This window comes from Drosophila montana, unplaced genomic scaffold, assembly GCF_035044405.1.
Source record: "Drosophila montana isolate Dmon_TW-CO22-7 unplaced genomic scaffold, ASM3504440v1 contig_3833_1, whole genome shotgun sequence".
Taxonomy (NCBI): Eukaryota; Metazoa; Arthropoda; class Insecta; order Diptera; family Drosophilidae; genus Drosophila; species Drosophila montana.
The window spans coordinates 1071841-1093077 of NW_026998704.1; the positions used below are offsets into that span (position 1 = coordinate 1071841).

The 21237-nt window shown below is 38.4% G+C and overlaps 3 protein-coding genes across 7 annotated transcripts; all 3 read left to right on the forward strand.

The window, feature by feature from the left end:
- The first annotated feature begins 69 nt into the window (after positions 1-69).
- Positions 70-14210, forward strand: spin (Protein spinster). Of its 3 annotated transcripts, none has more exons than XR_010437735.1 (9): positions 70-867; positions 7435-7792; positions 9228-9554; positions 9681-9942; positions 12338-12436; positions 12504-12650; positions 12721-12865; positions 12981-13145; positions 13385-14210. XR_010437735.1 is itself a non-coding variant. In XM_064695757.1 (8 exons), exons 1-8 carry the CDS (start codon positions 540-542, stop codon positions 13417-13419), a joined length of 1701 nt encoding a protein of 566 aa, XP_064551827.1. In that variant the 5' UTR covers positions 70-539; the 3' UTR covers positions 13420-14210. The 3 variants fall into 3 exon arrangements, 1 of the variants encoding a protein (XP_064551827.1); XR_010437736.1 differs by lacking the exon at positions 9681-9942 and adding an exon at positions 10080-10341; XM_064695757.1 differs by lacking the exon at positions 12981-13145.
- Positions 14211-16205: 1995 nt separating this feature from the next.
- On the forward strand, positions 16206-18215 carry LOC135437889 (zinc finger protein 384-like). The gene is made up of 3 exons (XM_064695972.1): positions 16206-16263; positions 16336-17309; positions 17378-18215. Exons 1-3 carry the CDS (start codon positions 16249-16251, stop codon positions 17409-17411), a joined length of 1023 nt encoding a protein of 340 aa, XP_064552042.1. The 5' UTR covers positions 16206-16248; the 3' UTR covers positions 17412-18215.
- On the forward strand, positions 18019-20659 carry LOC135437891 (uncharacterized zinc finger protein CG12744-like). 3 transcript variants are annotated; one of them, XM_064695977.1, is made up of 3 exons: positions 18019-18127; positions 19969-20516; positions 20576-20659. In XM_064695977.1, exons 2-3 carry the CDS (start codon positions 19978-19980, stop codon positions 20619-20621), a joined length of 585 nt encoding a protein of 194 aa, XP_064552047.1. In that variant the 5' UTR covers positions 18019-18127; positions 19969-19977; the 3' UTR covers positions 20622-20659. The 3 variants fall into 3 exon arrangements, with proteins under 3 accessions (XP_064552047.1, XP_064552045.1, XP_064552046.1); XM_064695975.1 differs by lacking the exon at positions 18019-18127 and adding an exon at positions 19662-19893; XM_064695976.1 differs by lacking the exon at positions 18019-18127 and adding an exon at positions 19663-19897.
- Positions 20660-21237: the final 578 nt, after the last annotated feature.

Consider the following 21237-nt stretch of genomic DNA (forward strand, 5'->3'; position numbering starts at 1 on the left):
GCTCATCGTTATTAACAGTTCAGCAAACTGTTAACATAGGTAAATGATATCGATTGAATAGTTGTTTAAGATTGTTGAGCGAGTGCGGACGTGTTGCGGACAATAAAAGAACGTATAAAAGAATCCCCGCAACTGCATACAAAAACCAGACGGACGCATTCAATTAGTGGACATATAAATGAAATAAATGTGCAAAGGTTGATTAATTGCCAATTGAATAGAGCAACAAGTGCAGCGAACAAGTTATTTTCTAAAAGAATTGAAACGCTGCCAAAGTATTTAAAGCGACCGAGCGGCGAATAGAAATCTGCCACCAACACATATTTTCACATTCTTGCTTCCTATCCAAATTCGTGCATCGCGTGTATTTTACGCGGCATCGTCGACGTGCTGTGTGTGTTTGTTAAATACAGAGAGAGGAAGAGAGCGACTGCAAAATATTTTTGCCGCAACCTTTTTGGTGCCATATTCGCTTAAGGAAACTTACGTGCGTGCGTGTGTGTGTGTGTGTGTGTGAGAGAGTTGTGCAAGGCACGTGAATGTCGCTGAAAAACCATCCGGCATATCAACCGCTACCAACTGCAGCGGCCGCCATGGATAATCCGGCGATGAGCAACAGCAGTAGCAGCAGTGGAAGCAACGATGACGTTGCCGCACTTGCTCAGAGCGGACTACCTGCGACATACTCGTCACAACAGCTAGTTTCATCGGATTCGGATACTATGGAGCGTCACCACCTACGAGGGAATAACATAGTCGATGAGCCCGGATCCCGCTTAGCCCGTATGGGCCACGTAAAGTGGTTTACTGTAGCAACACTCTGCTTTGTTAATCTCATCAACTACATGGATCGCTTCACAATAGCTGGTAAGTGCTTAGTTCATTTAATCAAAGTAAAGAATTCCAATTGGACGCGTGACCTGCATGTTGCGCCAGTTGCCACTTGCTGACGGCACGTCACTTTCTCTAATTGGGCCTCTTGATTATGTTGCTCTCTCATTGATGTTAGGGCTGCTGTTAACTGATAACGCAAAGCCACACTATTAAATTTACATACGTCACAGCTGCTGCTAACACTGTAAACATTCCGGCTCTGACGTATGAAGCAAATTTCAACGCTTTGCATATAAAACGAAAACAAAAATCGTGTGACTAATCACATTAGAATCATACGACCTGCGCTAATGTATTTTTTATCTATATTTTTTTTATTACTCCCTGCACCTAGGCACAACCCAAAGTAGGTGCAAAGTAATCAATCAGGCATTTAGTTAATTTACATATATAATCTTAACACTTTTGTGCGAAATGTGCGCCTGACCTGGCGTGATAAAAATATTCCATTCAGGCTTGCCAAATATGGTACAAAATTACCAAAAGCTGAGATATTATTTAATGAATTTAACATATTCGGAAATCCTTTTTACCCTTTTACATTATTTTTCATATTAAGCAAGATACGTTTCTTATTCACTTGGGCTTAACATGAATAGCATGAATAACAAAATATACCTATATAATGCTACTTGGCCTGGTACATTTTAACATCTGATGTAATATAATTCCGTTCAAGTGGCAACTCTGTCTGCCCAACACTTATTCACAGGAACTTTCCATAGTGTTGCTTAGCTTTGACATGATCCCTTGTTTACAGTGGCTGCGAAATCTGAAGAGGCTTATCACACAGCGCAGTGTGTAACAGTATATTTAAACACAGACGTGTTTATATGTTATTGTATTAGTTGCATGGCGTGATAATTGCGTGAATCACAAACGTTACAAGTGAGGCGATAAGCTAATGTAAACTTGCTTACAGCGATAACAACGCAGTAAAGTGGTACCGGGTATTGGCTAGTTCCCGATTTCATCGTAAATCAATAGTCAACTAATTATATATATTGCCCGATTAGCTTCAATGGACCATCCACAGTCCTATTCTTTATTATTTAAATTAATATAAATTATTTACCCGTTGCTTATTCGTAAGTCAAATTTGCTTGACTTGCACTTTGACTTGACTTTTAAAGTTTATAACTACTGTTATGCATATAAATTAAACTTGGACTTTTGAGCTCGATCAGCAGTTTTTGCAATAATAAAACTTGTCACTGGTAACAATGCGAGGCAACTGTGAAGAATCCAAGGGCACATGGCAGCAGTGTATGTTGTTAGCCAACACTGGCTGGGTATATTTAAATATGCACATTTAACATGATGATTAACATGGTTTCGTTTTTGTTAACTGGGCAGCACTCATATTCATTAATTATTATCCAGCTTGGCTAATCTTGGCTTAGGACTTTATTGTCTGCAGCGAAAGCCATTAACCAACACTGATACCGAAATCATGTAATGGCACATTACTTTCACTAAGCCTGTAATGGGCTACCAAATGCAGAAATCGTATGATTTTTTAATCAGTAATCGGTAGGAAACTCATGACCACGTTGACAGGAAACGGTATTATATTTAAATGCTTATAAAAGTACATAATATATAAACAAATTGGGCGATAAGTTTTACATACGGGACACCAACGCACCCGATAAACGCATATTCGTCATGCTGGTTATTTGAACGCTTATTCACCATTCATATTCACATTCACAATCACATTTACATTCACACATATCTCTTTACGCTCTTATGTGGGCGTGGGGCAATTAGTTAACATTTCTCCCCATATACGTTTATTTGCATTTACTCGCTTGGAGTTGTTTACTTGGGGTAGCTTCAATCAAACGAATGATGATTTACTTTGCACTTAGTATTGTTTTTAGACCTTAACTGCTTGAGTTTGAGCTATGTGTACATTTTTGACAGATACTACGTAGTTAAAGTAAAATATATATAAATGAAATAAGTTAATTTATGTAATATAAGTTACAAATTTGAATTATTAAGGAGAAGATACTACATAAAGAAAGATTTATCTATAATAAACATACTAGATATAAGTAAACTTAAGACTTAAAAGGAAGATATTTGCCATTAACAGTTTAATAATGCCATCAAATCAAAACAGATTTTGCGTAACAGCCACTAACATTATACAAATATGTTAATTAAAATGCGCTCCTAATACTGTTAATAAAAATATGTAAGCAAAAGAGAGTTCCGTTAGTTTTAGCTGTTTCAGCTACCTTAACATGGCCGCACACAAATGTTAATTGAAGCGCGCTTTTAATAATGTTATTATAAATTTATATAAGCGGAATTGAATTCTGTTAGTTAACATGGTCAATAAATATGTAAACTAAAGTGCGCTCTTAATGGTGTAATTAAGTTTATATAAGTAGAAGGGACTTCTGTTAGTTTCTTGTTGTTTCAGCTACCTTGTCATTTGATAACAATTAGTTTTGATGCGCCACCCACCTGATTACAATTGACGATAACCGTTATCAGTTATCGCATAATTAGCCAATTTTTGCGCTTATCAGAGGCAAATAAATTGCATTTTGGAGCAAATAGTTGCAGACAATTGCACGTGATTGAATCCACTTTAAGCCAATTTGTGAGTGGCATAGATTTTGGCCAAAAGATAGCCAACCTTCATGTCTTCAAAAATTTGCAACATGATAAATAAACGTTTGCATTTGAATCCATTTCAACACGCGGCCACGCGCTCATTTCCATTAACTTTGAGTGTTGGGAAATCTTTAACCATATTGTACGAGTGTGGCGTATGTGTTATATCGCCCGATGTCTGGCATGAGTTTAATGTTATGCATTCGCTTATTATGGCAGGCCAGAGGTGGCCTCAACGTCGTGACCCCAAGCGATTCTCAACACTTTAAATAAACGCATAATACATTGCGATTGGTCATTTTTCATATCGCAATTTATCGCCTGATGTTTGTTTGGTTTTATTGTATTTTGTTTGAGTTTGAGTAATTCACGTACCAAATTATTGCTTTCATTCATGCAGCATAAACAAAGAATCTGCTGATGCCAGCTGTTGACAATTTAAGGTAAAAATAAACATATATATGCAGATATATATCTGTACATATGTATATATGTATATACCATATTCCCAAGTACTGAACTTTGTTCTATATGACAGGCGTTCAGCTAGTGTCGAAGAGATCCAATATATATATGTATATACATGTACATAAACATATATGTATCTCAAAAACAGCCCATCCACTGGCTTCTGCTTTTCTTCTACGTAACATGTTGGCCACTTTCCAAGGCAAAGACCATCCCAATAAAATAAGAAAACTCAATACTAGTACAATAATTGTCTGCATTTTGCTTTCGGAATTTTGAGCAATGATTATTTACTAAATACGCAGTCGAATGTTTACCAAATCGTACATACGAAAATATTACGTGAGGTTTTGGTATTGACATTTTGAAGCGTCGTCTTTATATCGCTTTGTATCTTTCAGTTTGTGGTATATTTTGCATATTATTCAAGTCTATTTTTCTCTTGGCATAACAAGTTGTTGTCGAATTCAGTTTTAACGTATTGTACAAAGTTGCCAGCAAAAAAAAAAAACTTTCATTTTGCTCGCTTTTATGAATTTCGCTACAAGAGCTATCAAAAGGGGAAATATTTACAGAAGCACGGGTAACATTTATAAAGATAGTCTGTAAAATAAGTAAAAAAAAAAGTCTAGCTGAGAGTGCTTGACTAGGGGGAGCCTCCCAATATAAAGGCGAAACTTCAGGAAAATCAAAAGTGAACTATATAAAGAAACTCAGACAGATAATCGATAAAGATCGTCTCAATAATCAGGAAAATGCTTGGTAGGATCAGATTGACACAGTTTTACCCATTACTTTATTCGTGAATGGGATTAAAATTAAATTAAGTGATTGATTAAACATTTCCAACACACAAAATGTATAAAACATTCGACAGGTTATGGTTCCGCTTTCTTAATTTCCTCGTTTAACAGCATATGCCCAATAACATTAACATAAATGTAAGTGCTCTGACGTTTCTTGTATGCTAATTCTTTACATTCTATGTTATGTATATTCAAATACACGAACGTAAGCTTTAGATCATAGGCCAGACACATATTCCTATTGCATATTCAGTCTCTTTATTGTCGCTTTCGCATTGCACACCTTGTCAAATGTTGTCGTTGATTTTGCTGCATTTTTGCATTATTTTTAGCGTTGCTTTTGTTTTCTATGTCAATGACCGGCGCGGGGTAAACGGCGACAAAGCAAAGAGCGACAGCGACAGTAACAGCGACCTGTAAAAAGCACAAATTCAATTCACAATAACCACATAAACATAAGCAGCGAGAAGAAGAAGACGAGGTGTGAACAGTTAGAGCTTTGCCTTTATCTTGTGTATTGATGCGCGCAACTTTTAGGCGATTTCTTTTTCTCTATACTTCCAGCTTACAAAAGAAAGTTGCATTTATGAAAAGCAAGCTTTCCCAAAAAAATGTAAATTACGAAAAACAAAAAAAAAACACGACATATTAACAATGCCATTTAACGCTGTCTGAAACATCTCAAACTCGCAGCTCTTTTTGCTTGAAATTGCAATTGTGCGATTTTTCAAGGCCAATCACAATCGCTCTCAACTTGGCTGTAACCTTTTTTTCATTCATATTAATGAGACAGGCCGACGTTCCAGTATGTGAGGCAGCCGTTCTTCTTCTTAAACAACTGCTGTCGGACAAGGTTCCTCCACTAGCTGGAGATTTATCAGTTCCCGTCTAGCCGCGTCACAGCCATGAGAGCGTCATCGAAAGAGAGCGAGAGCGTGAGCGTGAGCGTGAGAGCGCAGACTGGTTCTAAAATTACGCGCAAGTTTCTAAAACCGGCAAAATAAAATTCCCGATCGCAGTTTTGTCGCCTACAACAACAAAGCCAAAGCCAAGCATTCGTTGCGCCGTCTTGCCTCTGCCCTCGTGCGCTATCTGCAGCACGGGCGCAGCGCCATAAACAAACGCAAAACCTTGCTAGCACTGTCTCTCGTTGTGTGCAAATAGTTGCTCTCTTACAGACACACACACACACAAACGTACATACATACACTTCATAGATGTTTACAAACATTTGTATGTGGCTTACACACCCCACATTGGATTTATCGCGTGGCGCTCGCCACTCACCGTTACGTCACTGGGCAAACAAACGCGCTGATTGGTCGAAAAACATCGTACGATAAATTTCTCAAAAGCGAAATGAGACCCAGAAAAGAAACAACAATAACAAAAACGTCAGCCGCACATTTGTGGCTTGCTGATTCACTTCGTTTGACTTCGCGCCACGTCGTCGAGTGCAGCGCTCGGCTTTTATAGTCGGTCGTTTCCACGTTTTGTTCGGTCTCCACTTATTGAGTTTTTTTTTTTGGCCATGTATCGCTTTTCGAATGCCGGCGCTTGCAACGTTCGCCCCCCCGCTGTACTCCTCAGCAACCCACAGCGGCAAATAGCTGATCATCTTTAATTTTTTTATATATTTATTTTGGTTCGGCTTTTCGGCTCTACAAATCCGTTAACTGTTAACCGTTGCTGTTAAAGGGCAGCGCACGTATGTCTGTATCTTTGAAGTTTCGACGGCCCCGTTAAATATAGGAAATGCATTGAACAGTTGAACTGTTGTTAGCTAGGTCGTGTCAATGTTATTATTTACGATGATTCTTAATGACTTGCATATCCGTCTAATAATTTGAATTCTATGCATGAGATAATCAGCTGGACATATGAATAAAAAGAATGTCAGGGTTTTTATTATATTATTTTGGTTTCGTTCAGTTCCGGATTTTGCGTTATCAGTTCAAATGTTGCCAAAACAAAGCAAACATAATCTCGGTTACTTTTCATTTATCAACAATTGATTAAATAATTACGACAAGCATAAGGTTAATTTCGTTTGCCTAGTTCCTATGTTTTTGTTTACATTTCAGGGCTTATGAAGCCCGCTGATTCATTCGAAATATATATATAGACAAATTATTCTAAATAAAAAAAATACGATGTGTCAGTGTGATTATTAATATAATACCTTTATACCTACAAGGGAAAAACATGTTGGTTTACTTCTATGGTTTCCACATTCAGATATTTCCTAAGTATAAACGCGAGCTATCTATAAATAATTGATAACAGCGCAGTTATGTTAATTTAACAGCGTTAAAGTTAGTGCAATGTTGGTTAACATTCTGTTGTTGACTCTAACTCAATATTTGTGGACCTATTTTTAAGCATAGAATCATGAGTATTAATAGCTTAGTTAATGAACTAACAGCCAGACCCTGGTGCTAACTTACGTAAAGATTTAAACGAGCGGATGCCATATTTGTTTAGCCAATTAACAGGAGCAGCAGCAAAAGCAGCTGCCTGGCATGTTTAAAAATCACGAGCTAATCTCAAAGAGCCACTAAATATATGTATATATATATAAGTCTATATAGCTATCATATATCCAATTTCTCGCTTTTTTTCTCCCTTCCAGGTGTATTGACGGAAGTAAAGCAAGACTTTGACATAGACAACGATAATGCAGGCCTGCTACAAACAGCATTCGTTGTATCCTACATGATTTTTGCGCCCCTCTTCGGCTATCTGGGCGATCGGTATCCGCGTCGCTTGCTCATGGCGGTGGGCGTGGCCCTCTGGTCGACAACAACACTTCTCGGCTCGTATATGCACACCTTCGGCTGGTTCATCACGTTCCGCGCCCTGGTCGGCATCGGGGAGGCCTCGTATAGCACCATAGCGCCGACAATCATCTCGGATCTGTTTGTGAACAGCATGCGCACCAAAATGCTGGCAATGTTCTACTTTGCCATACCCGTGGGCTCTGGTCTGGGGTAAGCTATCAACAAAAAGAGAAAACTAAAAGGAAAAAGTCCTCTTCGGACTACCGAAGTCGTGATAATACGAACCTCGATTTTGGATCTTTACTTTTTTAGTTGACCAAGTTAGCAGAAGCAACAAATAATGTTCGTAGTTGATTAGTTGGCTTGGAATATCTGTCGAAAAAAGGGAGATATGTATATAGGGAATTGATTGGAATGATTATCAGCTAAATTTTACTTAACAGCTTTATATATATTATAGACAATTTGCAGAACAAATGTTTTTTAAAGTTAAGGGAAATAATAATAATCAAATTTTTGGAAAATTTTGGATACATAAAAAAGAGCACAAATGTTTAAACAAAATATGTTTGAGAGCCACAAAATGTGTGCTTAATATTCGACTCATTGTGCGTATATCAGATATGCTATATATGATATATAGCACGGAGTCGGTACACGATTGAATATGATGCAAGAAAAATACATAAATAATTGAAAACTGAAAGTCTTAAAAATAAATAGACAGACAGCCTTGGCTATAAAGAATCGGTTGTTGATATAGCAGGAATATATATATGCGTATATATTTATTGATATATATATATATATGTATATACATAATTTACTCAGGCAACTGAACAATAAGAAATGAGGAATAAGGAACTAAACAATCCGAATAGAATAGATTGGGAACTATTTGATACGATGCCCTTAAAGTTAGACAAAAATAACTATAGATAAATAGACAAATAGCGTATATCTATATGATTCATATTAACTATAAACATTAACATAAACGTTAACATTAGCAATAACATAAACGTTAACATTAACAGTAACATAAACATTCAGGCAGGAACGTAAACAGCTGGGATCAAACAGATAATTGATAATCAAGTTAATTGAACTGAACTGAAAAAGAGGGGAAAGGGGGAGAGCCAGTGTCATTTGAGCTGGAAACAGCAGCACACAGCTACCCGCTGGCGTGCCATATAGATAGTGGGACAAGGTTATGGGGTTTATTGATAAGAGCCGTAATCGTATCTGTGGGCAATCGTCTGGGTCGTCACGTGTGTGCCCATCAGATCGCCTGCTGGGTGTAAAGTTCTCTCACGCAGCAGCCGTGAGAAATAGCCAGAGAATTGTTGGCGATTCACCTTTTGGCTGCAGTTGAAAGTTTAATTGCGCATAAATTTAGTTAGTTTTTTTTATTTTTTTTTTGGTTATTTATAGAAATCGGCAAATCAAATGTAAATTAAATTTAAACTCAATTAAAGTGGCGGCTCTTAAGTGGGGTCAATTGTTAGAATCTGCTCCAATTGACAGGCAATTCAGGCCCCTATCTGCCGCATGCCTCACGCCACTTGCCACTTGCCACTTGCCGCATGCAATCACTAATCAACGCATTTGTTGCATTTGTTGTCCCCCCCCTTCCAACCCGCAGATACATTGTCGGCTCGAAGACCGCGCAGCTGGCCAACAATTGGCGCTGGGCATTGCGAGTGACGCCCGTTTTGGGCGTGTTCGCCGTGGTGCTCATCCTGCTGATCAAGGACCCGAAGCGCGGCGAAAGCGAGGGCCAATCGCATATGGAGCCAACCAGCTTCTTCATCGACATCAAGGAGCTGATCAAGAATCGATCCTTCATGCTGTCGACGGCGGGCTTCACGTGCGTCGCCTTCGTCGCCGGCGCCCTCGCCTGGTGGGGACCCACCTACATTCACCTGGGCCTCAAGATGCAGCCCGGCAACGAGAACCTCCAGCTGGACGAGTAAGTCTTAATATTCTCCTTGCCCAACTACCCGACCCCATTTCCCCCCCCCTTTAGGAAAAAAGAACATTTATTAAGTTTTAGCTTCTTGTTGTTGTTGCGTCTTTTTTTTAAAAAAAAAAAAAGTGTCTCCTACAAATTCGGCCTTGTCGCAATGGCCGCGGGCCTGATTGGCGTGCCGCTCGGCTCGGTGCTCGCTCAATATTATCGCAGCCGGATCGAGAACTGTGATCCCTATATCTGCGCCATCGGACTGTTCATATCGGCGCCCATGGTCTTCGTTGGCCTGATTATACCGCGCACCAGCGGAACGCTCTGTTTCATATTCGTCTTTGTGGCGCAGGTGGCGCTCAATCTCTGCTGGTCCATTGTGGCCGACATCCTGCTGGTAAGGATCGCCGCCGACTCCAGTGTTAACAGCAGCAACAACAACAACTGCCTGCCACGCCCCTAAATCATAACCTTTGCCTATTGCTAACCAGCCTTTTAAAAACGAACCCAACAAATTGTTAACAATTTTTATAGCGTTGCATTCAAATTTGGCCTAATTACCATGATCGCTGGCATTGTGGGCGTGCCGCTGGGCGCAATTCTGTCGCAAGTTCTAATGAAACGCTGCCCGACCTCTGACCCTGTGATCTGTGCCACCGGCCTGCTGCTCAGCGCCCCGCTGCTAACCGGCGCCTGTTTGATCGTCTCTAGCCAGACGGAACTCACCTATGTCCTAATCTTTTTCGGCCAATTAGCCATTAACGTGAACTGGGCAATTGTTGCGGACATTTTGTTGGTAAGAATCAGATCGGAAACAATTCTCAAACTGATCTCTCTGATCTCCATTTTAAATCAAAATTTCAAATTGTTATTAAAATCACACGCACAAATCTTAGAAATGCAGATCTTCTATAGAGTAACATATTTGGCTTTTGTAATTTTGCACACACTTATTTTAAATGTTTCGATAACAATTTGTATAAACTATTAATTTTTTACTGTTATAATACGCACGCACACACACACACACACACACGCACACATTCTAATACCTATGCTGTAAAGTCTTGTAAGTTTAAAGCGCATTTACCTGGTGCTGGTTTCTCATTTAACCCCACAGATGATATATGATATATGACTATACATATATATATATATATACACTATATAGACGGTCGACGTCTATATAGTCATGTCCTTTTTTTTGTTTTCTAATCTAACTTGATGAACTTAAATGACATTTAATGCTAATTTGTTAAATTTCGACATCTGCCAGATCGTTTCAATATATCATATACCTTACACCTTAGAAATTATTGTTCAAAAATTGAGAAATAGTAAGAAAAACTGCCTTTTAAACAATCAAGAATTCAAAATCATAAGTATTATATATAATTGAATACTGATTTTGGCGATCTTTTCAGTTTTGTTTTGTAGCTTTTATATACATATGTATATTTATTTTATAATTTCTACCATAGAATATTTCAAAATTAGACAGTTATCTTCGGGTATTTAAACATTTTCCCACTTTTTCTCGTCCCATTCTTTTGAAATACTAAAATTCCTTTTTGCCAAAGTCTATGCTAGTCCTTTCATTTGTAGAAAATCAACTTCAGGCATTTACATAACACAATTTAAAAAGAAATTGATTTATCGGTGTTGGTTTTTTAATGCTCTTCAAGCATAGCTTTTAAATTAACTCTTGACTTGCATACAAATTTTCTTGCATAGCTCTGCATATCCTTGAGTTATCCTTTGCATTATGACACTCTGGTAATGGGTTTTTGTCACCCTCCCAACTGTTTGGCATAGCCACCCTCATAAACCAAGCCCCGAGGGTGCAACAGGCCAGCCAACCCCCGCCCCCCCCCCCCCCACTCTCCCCCTTCTTAAGCCACCCCACACAAAGGGGCTGCAAATTCCAATCAAGTATGCGGCTTTTTGCAACCCCAAAATTGTCGATCTAGAGTGGAAATTCCCCTGCCCAGAGTTATTTATGTATCTTTTCCGATCAGCTGTTGTACAAAACATAAAGAAACAAAGTTTTTTTTGCTGTTGCTTTTAGCTGCAAACACGTAACATATATTTCCACTATGCGACAAGTTGCTATTTTGGGCATGAGAACAGTTCCGCTTTGGCCACGGGCGTATGAGAAATGCTCGCTTCCTACTGTTCACAGATATTGAAACAAAAAAACTGAAATCTAAAATCAAATTTAAATTGCCAAAAAAAAAGAGAGTAGATAACTTTTGATTGTATTCATTAATCATATTTCGAGATATCTGTAATCAGCTTTGCTTAATTTATTTATTTGGTTATTATTTGTGACACACACACACACAAACTTAAACACACACGCACACACACACAGAGACACGCTGCACACTCACTTGCTTATAACAGTAAACAGTTAATGTAGCTTATTATTTTCTAATTGTAAAGAATTGTACAAAATGTAGACAACAAATTGCCACAGTCAAGTTTTGGTCGGTCAGTCAGTCGGTCGAGCGTACAGAAATGTTCCCAAGCGAGCGCACACGCGCCATTCTGTTCCCACTTGCGATTCGGGTAATCTGGGACGCGAACCACAGACTGTTGCCATACATTCTTAAGTGGCGCCATCTCTTGTGAGCTTTTGCCAATGCACATACAAACCTAATAAATACACTGCTTAACACTGGCTATGCTTTTTTGTTCTAGTTGTTGTTGTTGTTGGTAACACTGCTTGTTTTTAAATCGAATGTTTTTTTTTAATAGAAAACTAATTAAATCTGTTAACCCTTATGTAGTACGTGGTGGTGCCCACGCGTCGCTCAACTGCGGAAGCCTTCCAAATACTCATCTCACATGCGCTGGGCGATGCCGGCAGTCCGTACCTCGTGGGCGTCGTAAGTATCTGAAATGAGTGGACATTATATGACTTCCATTTTTAACCTATAATTTATGTATTTACAGATATCGGTTGCGATTAAGAAGCGTCTGAGCTCGTCGACGACATTACTAATTAGCCAGAACAGCATGCAGAGCTTGTCGCAAGTGTTGGAAAATGCCACGGAAACTGTAACGGAAAGCATTAAGGATATGCCGTATCCACGAGCAGCGGTAAGCAATTGAGCTTCCTCCTTAAACGAAATACAACAATTAATTATTTATCCACTTCTTTCGCCTGCAGCCCACGGATGATGTCTTGTCCTTCGAGTCTCTGCAGTATTCGCTGTTCTCCACCACCTTCGTGGAGGTGCTGGGCGGCATATTCTTCCTGATCACCGCCTGCTTCATAATCAGAGACAAGGCCAAGGCAACAAGCGTCAGCCTGGGTAAGCATTCAACATCTATTTAGATATATGTAACTGTACATATATATGGGTCTATGGGTCCTAACTCAATTCTAAATATATTCTATCACGTTTCCGGCGCCTTTCTCAACAACAGCCAACGATTTGAGATCGGCGCCAACACAACCCAACCCAAAACTTCTGTTCGATTCGGATTGCCTGGTCATGTGCACAGATATTGCACTGCGAGAGCGCGCGTGAGCCAAAATTCTAGTTACTGATAGCCACAATGTTATGTTTATGTTTTTGGCCCTAACACTCGGTAGGTGGAACACGCCAAATTGTGTTATCAAAATTTCTGTTCTGTTTCTTTGTTAAGTGTATTAGTCTATTTGCGTCGAGTCGAACTAACCATTCATGTTGGGAGCAAATCCTCCCCATAACCCAGAACACACACGCCCACATGCTATCCACTCTTTACGAGCTTTAATTGTTCTCACTTATAAATCAACATTTAGTTTGTTTTATATATTTAATATATGCTTCTTTTATGCCTTGCAGAATCCAGCGAACAGCAGCGCAATCGCAATGTCTAATGCCTAATGCCTAATGCCGGCCGATCCAAGGCGTTATTCGACGCACTCATCGCGAAGGCATTCTGGGCGAAGTGATACCGACTGAGAATCATCTATAAAGATTATTTATAAACAGCACCCTTCATGCACACCAAAAAAATACCTATGCGCATCTAGTTGTAAAAACTATATGTATATAGTTTATATATTTTTGACGTGTTTTGGATTTTCGTATTGTTTTTAGAAATTACAAATATCGCATATATAGAAGGGCGCGTTCCTATCACTCATACTGCTTCTACATGTGCATACAGAAACATATATATATATCACAATATCGGAGCGGATAGTCTTATAAATTATACACTAAATCATCAAATTTTACTTATGTATTTACAATTTAAGCAATACGTAAGATTTCAACATTTCATACGCATTCGTTTTGTGGCTCCTTTTAGTTTAAGACCTCTGTCCCAAGTAGAATTAAACATTATATTGTATATAGTTGAAGCATCTAAAACTGTTTTAAACTCTCTCTCTCTCTCTCTCTCTCTCTCTCTCTCTGTCTCTCGCCTATCTCAGAAATGTTTTTATTAATCGGTTACACACAAATCTGTACATATTTTAGCACCCGGCCATAATTGTTAAGCGCTTAGTCCATAAATACATATAATTATACTATATATATATATATATATATAAATAATTATATTTAATTGTAACCGTAGCTAGTGTTCTTAACAAATTAAAAATGAAACAAGAAATAAGAGCAAATATGAAATAAGTTTAACAAATAAATACGAAACTAAAAACTGCATTATTCTTATCAAATAACGTATTAAATATACTACACATATTGATATTATTATTTCCACACACATCGAATATAACCAAATATTAATAATCATATTTATGGTTCTGACGAGAGTTTCGCATCGAGCTGATAACAAACCTGAATGGAAACAAACTTCAATAAAGTCTCAAATGTTTTTTAATACAAAATGTTTATAATTTGGGTTTGCAGCTAGTTATAAATTTGAGACTATAACAAATTATTTAAAGCACAACCATTAAATCTGTACAAAATATGACATTTTGCTACTTTTCAAGCCTTTTCGTTGCTTCTAATTCTCAAGTGGTTACAGCAGCGAACTGATAGAAATAACCTGCTCACCCCGTTTATGCCTTAAGTCGACCAGCTGTAAAAACCAAAATTTGGTGTAAAGGATCGCTAGGTTCTGGAAGGTTCGTTCAAAAACAGGTAAACTAACCGAGTGACTGACTTATAAGACAAAAGGTGTACAGTCATCGCCATTTATTAAATATGTCAACTTAGTGTTAGAAAAGTTGCTTTAGGAATGCAAATTATCCCAAATATCCCGTTAAGTAGTCGAAGATAGGACAAGAATGTTGGTTACATAAGACTGGACATTTAAGACATTTAAATCCCATTCAGAGTAGAGAAAAATTTGCAGTTTTATTCTATTTGAGGTACAGTCACTCGTATCTTTGCAGCCTATAACAAAATTGACATTTGCCTTGCCCAAAACTAATTAGATTATCAACCAGGATAATGTTGTGCTTCAAGGGTTCCAATTAATAAAGGGAATTGGGAAAAAAAAGACACTAGGGGTTGAAAGCGAAAATGTCATTGTTTACTTGTTTCATCTCGACCTAACCTCTTTTTTATTGTGAGATAAATCTCGATGACACAAAGTGTGTGTCCTTTTTTTTTTAGCCAGATTCGGGTATTTGACAGCTTTTATTTAAAAAACGTATTCAGCTCCTTAAAAATCAACAAATCAGACAGTTCCTAATACATACAATCAGTCAAGTTTGTAAAAAGTTTCGAATATTTGATGTTTCTAAAAAATTAATTAACCATTTCATCACAAATTGCTTCATTTTGCAACACTTACGCAGCAATTAAGTGCTGCAGAAGTGCGCATGCCACTTTTTATTATCTATGCAGATAGTTGCATATCTCTTTATCTACATATATGTCCAGACATTTGCTCTGTGTAGGTATTTACTTAGATGTCCTGTTCTAAGTCAGCTACACCGCGTAAAGCTAAAAAACGACGCAGCAAACAGGTTTCTATCTCCGAGTGGAGACTTTAATAATCAGCGCGCGTCGGTATTTTTATATATTTTGAGCAAAAAAATTATTCAATTATTTGAATATGTGTGTGTGGAAAGTGAATATAAAATTGTAATGCTTATCGCCCGAAATTATTGAACATTTAATTTTGATGCACACACATGCATACACACATTTCATTTAATCTCGGCAAAGATCTCCGACTTGTTGCATGTGTGTATGCATAACAGCACATAGAAGCATATCTATGCAGACATTCAACTATGCATACACACAAGCATAACAAGAATATTAATTAGTGTATATGTGTGTGTGTGCGTGTGTGTGTGTGAGAGTGGGGGGGTATGTTTTAATTTCGTTCATTGCTGTGAGCGACGCCTCCGCGTTGTGTTTTCAGTGTGCGTGCAATTGAATAGAACAGTTATAAAATAGACGCTGCTTAGAAAGAAAGGAGAAACGCAAGTTGCGAAAAAGAAAAAGAAGACAGATAAGGGAATAAGTTAGAATTGAAACAGGACAGAATCTTTTTTTTAACAAAGCAATCACACATACACACACACATAAGCCTTGGTGGCGTGCATGTGTATGTGTACGCGTGCATCCGTGTGCAGTATATAAGGAACGTTTGACAAGAAATTCAAGTCAGTTCGTTGTGAAATTTCTAGATGAACACAACGCGAGCTTAACGTTTAATAAGACACATCACAAGTATCAGCTAAAGCAAAGCACAGAGATAAGAAGTAAATATTATGGATCACGAACTTGTAAGTTGATTTTATATTTTTAAAACTAATTGACAGCAGCGTTTAATATTTAATTGGCATATTCGAAAACAGCCGAGCACGAAGTTCGAACTGCCCAAGAGTCCGGCGCCAACTCTACACAACGATGATAGCGATGATGATGATGTAGAGTTCGTAGGCACAATAGCGCCACCTACTGGGGAATGGAAATGGCATCCCAATCAGAATTTTGCCACAGCGCCGCCGCTTTTAGTCACTCCCCCACTCTCCCCGCTGGGCATGGGAGTACAGCAGCCGAACATGCCGCTGCTGACCGCAATGCTGGCCCCGAATAACAGCGCCTACCCCCCACAGGGCTATATAGTGCACATACCCTGCTTCCTGTGCAAACAGCCCTTCAATGACATTGACAGGCTCCGGGAGCACCTGATCATGCACGCCGCACAGTTAAACTACCACGGGCGTCTAGCAGCCGTGGATGCACCCAATGCGTGCCCCCTGCCCCCGCCAGCCGGGATTGAGGTAAACGGTGGGCACAGCCGGCTGACAAAGGATATGACAATCAACGCTGATCCACCGGCACAGGGCAAGGAGAGGACAGAAATGCATTGCGATCATTGCAGCAAAGTCTTCAGATCGACAATGTCCCTGCAGGCACATATGAAGCAGCACCGCCTGCCCTATGAAGCCAATAATAAATGGTGGTCCAGAAAGCAATTGAGATGCCCCATCTGCCAGAAGGGCTACAAGCGTGACAGCTTTCTGCTCAAGCACATGGCCTACAAGCACGTCGAACAGTTGGAACAGTCCCGTCCGGAGTGTCCGCCACGTCCTCTACGTCCGGCACCAGCTCCAGCAGCAGCTCCAGCTGCCGAACGGGATCAGCCCAAACGTTGCGTTTATAGCACGAATTTGTTGAATGCCGTTGCGGCGGCCAACTACAGCCCGGCCACAGAGTCCGCCGCGAAATACGTGCCACCCACAGACACAGCCCAACGGCAGCTGGATCCTTGCCTGAAGCCGCCGCCCAAGCAGAAGTACGCGCTGCGTTCGCCCTACTTTAATCCGTAAGTCCTTGAATCCTTGAAAGTACATTGAAATGTTTCCTTTATAATATTCTGGTTGGCACTTTTAGAAATCTCTGGGTGGACTATGATGCGTACATATAAAGGAATTGCGCTGCATCTATACAATTGCCTCATGAGGCTACATGATATTATTATATATATTTGAGATTCTCATTCCTTAGTTAGTTTTTAATATTTAAATCACAAGTTCGTTTTAAGTCGAAGCTTATCGCAAGCGATAGCATTTCCTACTTGGCAGCTAAGCTGCTAAAATATGTATTTCTTCCCATTGTTTAGAACATCTGAACAATCTGGTATATATAATGTTATTTACGTGTCACATATGTGTATATATATTAATATAAGATAAGAATTCGTCGCTTATTTCGTGAAGAACCGCAACATCGACAACCGAATGCGAAACGCAAAACGAATACCGAACCGAACTGAAAATTGCAAAAATGATGAGTTGTTTATTTGCCCAGTTCCACGGACTATATATACATGTATACTATATACATATATACTATATATATATTATAGAATGAATCTGAATGTGCAACCCGCCGCACCGGGAATAAGCAAAATACTGCTGATAATGCAAAAATGGAACTCCGACGATTCGTTGGCTCTGACTAAATAAACAAAAAGCTGTTGATAAAGGGAAACTCGATCCGGTCGTCGCTCGATTTGTAAACAACATCAGCATAAAAATGTTAACAACAATTGCGATCCATTCAGTTGGGATCCGAGCCTGAGCCGGGAAACATCAGGCTCTCGATCGAATAACGTTTTATTGTGGAATCGGTGAATGGATTGTAAGTACAGTCAATTCATATTTTATTTATGTGTAACAAACTAGCAATACGATGCAATATATTATATGTATGTTTCACTGTAAAAGAACTCTGTTTTATTTAGTTATGTACTTGCATATGGGGTAAGTACAATGTCCATTCCAAGAGATCCAAGCTACCAACAATTTAATATTTAAGGCCACGTATCTCATTTTGATATAAATATATAATATTTGCAACTGTGATATGTACCCGAATATTATATCATAGCTCCCAATCCGCCAATTGATTTCTTTTAAGGAAATCTTTCATATGTTTTAAGATATCTTCATCTAGAATTTCGGCTTACGGGCAGATATATAAGGAGAGTAATGAAGCTTGTTGATTTTCTTAAAGATATCTTGAAAACCGATTATTCCATATATATGTATATATATATTTATCGGAGATATCTTGGTCTATGCGTTTCACACTTCATGACAATAATATAGAACACTCTAAAATCGTATGAAATAGCCGTGACGGGTAGAAATTAACGGAACATCTGGTGAGCATGTGTCTGAAAAGGTTTCTCATTTTCCACCCCTCAAAATAACTGTTATTTTATTATTTTTGGACGATTTTTCTTATCTTATTTCTAATCCTTGAGCTAAGCAGTTAACCAATTTTTCTTTTATTGACTTTTTCGACTTTTTCAGCACTCAATCTCCTCTTTCTTATTAGATCTTTGATTCGTATATATTTTAAATAAAATTAAGTACCATACGCTCGTTATATGAGATAACATGCAATATATACTTAAAATGGCACTTTAGATGATAAGAAGAAATCCCTTCATAGGCTTAATAGACAAATATTTAGCAGAGAGTTTTAAAGATTTTAGAAAATAAATTCAAGTCAGGGATCTCAAATTCAACAAATGAGGGATCAGTTGGGATTAGTTCTTAGCGCAATCGAAACATTTTAAAATCAATTCTCATGGCAAACACAATCCAGAAATTTAAATCTACTTAACATTTGACCAACAACCCGAGTCGTAAGTGGGCTCAGCTCTGCAAAACTGTCTCAGATCAGGTTACGACATTGGAACCAAATGGACAAATGTTTGAATATTATACATACATACATATTTCAATGACTTCCAGTTTTTTGAAATAGTTTTTTTTTTTCAATTAAAATATGATACTTTCGACAAATTGTTTGGGTGGGGGTACGATAATTATGAGACGAGTTTCAAGCATGTCGCGATACATAAATACATACATACATACATACATATGTATGTAAATACGGCTATGCTTAATCAGACAGTTATACATACATACATACATATGCACACACTGTTCGTAGGATAGCTATGCATAGATAAGGGCCAGTACGATATCTGCTTTTTTTGTTTTTGACTTTTACCGTAATGTTGTTTTGCCTTTTGTATTGCACACACATGCATACATTCATAAATTCGCCATCCCACACACAACAGACACACACCCTTAGGATCTGTATATCGCATTGAAACTCGGTTCTGGTTTGCGTTGCTCGCAGTTCTATTTTTATGCCCGACGGAGACGGAGCTACGAAAAAAAAAGCGGATGCAAAGAAAACAAAAATATAAACTTTAAAGAACCCCGCAATTCTGTAATCGCCAAGGAAACAAATATTTAGACTTGTATACAGTTATATATACATACATATTGAGTCAAATAGAATATAGAACATTTATATAGATATGTACATACATATGTAAATAACGTAACCTTGGCAACAGTATGGCGCTTAATTTGCATGTATGTAAGTTTTTATAAGAGTTTGATCCCAATAATTGGTATAATTAAGAGATATACAACACTGATCTTTTGCAGCTGAGAGATATGCTGAACCAGTTGTCATCGCTGTCAACTAATCAAATTCCTATCGAAGCACGAAATCAAATAATGTATAAGAGAACAGCTGCACAAATGGAAGAGTGCGAAGATGACGACTGTTGCATTGTGGAGCTGGAGGAGGGTGGAATTAACTGTTTTCTCTGCCAGCAACTGTTCACGGACATTGATGAGCTGCAGCAACACTTTCTGACTCACTTTGCGGAATGTGCCGAAAATACAACTACAAAATTCTTCAATTGTGATGTTTGCGGCAGAAGCTTACGCTCCGAACAGGAGTTGCAGAAGCACCACGAACGTTTCCATGCGGCACACCTGATTCAAATCGAATCTCGAAATCGGTTTAAGTGTGAAAAGTGCAATAATGTCTACCTGAGCCTCGATTTCCTGGAGAAACACATACAAGTGGCCCACAATGTGGGGGAGACGTTTACGCAGGCTCCTGCACAGTCGGAACAGAGGACAGTTATGTTTCTTAATCCACCTGCAAAACAAAAATATCCACCAAGGTCGCCCTACTTCAATCCGTAAGTCATGATAACAAGTTTTCCAACTCGATTTTAAATTATTCTTTTTTTTTTTGTAGTAATCTGTGGTTAGACTTCGATCCCTATGTACCAACATCTCATTAAATTTATTAAAACATAAATTTCATTTATACAAAAACATACATTTTTGGGATTTTCTTTTTTAACTACATATATCATACGAAGATCTGACTATATCTCTACATATAAAACTGTGTTTCATATTTTTCACCGTAAGAACGGCTTAAAACTAATATTAAAACTCATAAGGTGCCACGGGCAAGGCCTGGCAACATTATTCTTGGTCAAAATTCATGTGAAAATACACACATGCATAAATACATATATACTGACATACATACATGTATACTTACATACACACATATACATACATACATACCTACATGCACACATACATACATACATAAAACATACATATATACATACGTACATACATTCATACACACATACATACATACACAATTACACACATACATACATACATATATACATACATACATACATACCTGCTCCTCCTCCAGCTCCTGCTCCTCCGGCTCCTCAGCTTCCAACGTTGAAGCCGCCTGCGCCTAATTCATAGGTGAAGCCTGCAAGCCTTACTTAGATACGCACACACATACACAAACGTGCATGCATACATGCATTCATATATACAAAATCAATTTGGCATCTAAACCTGGCAACATTCTATTATTCTTGC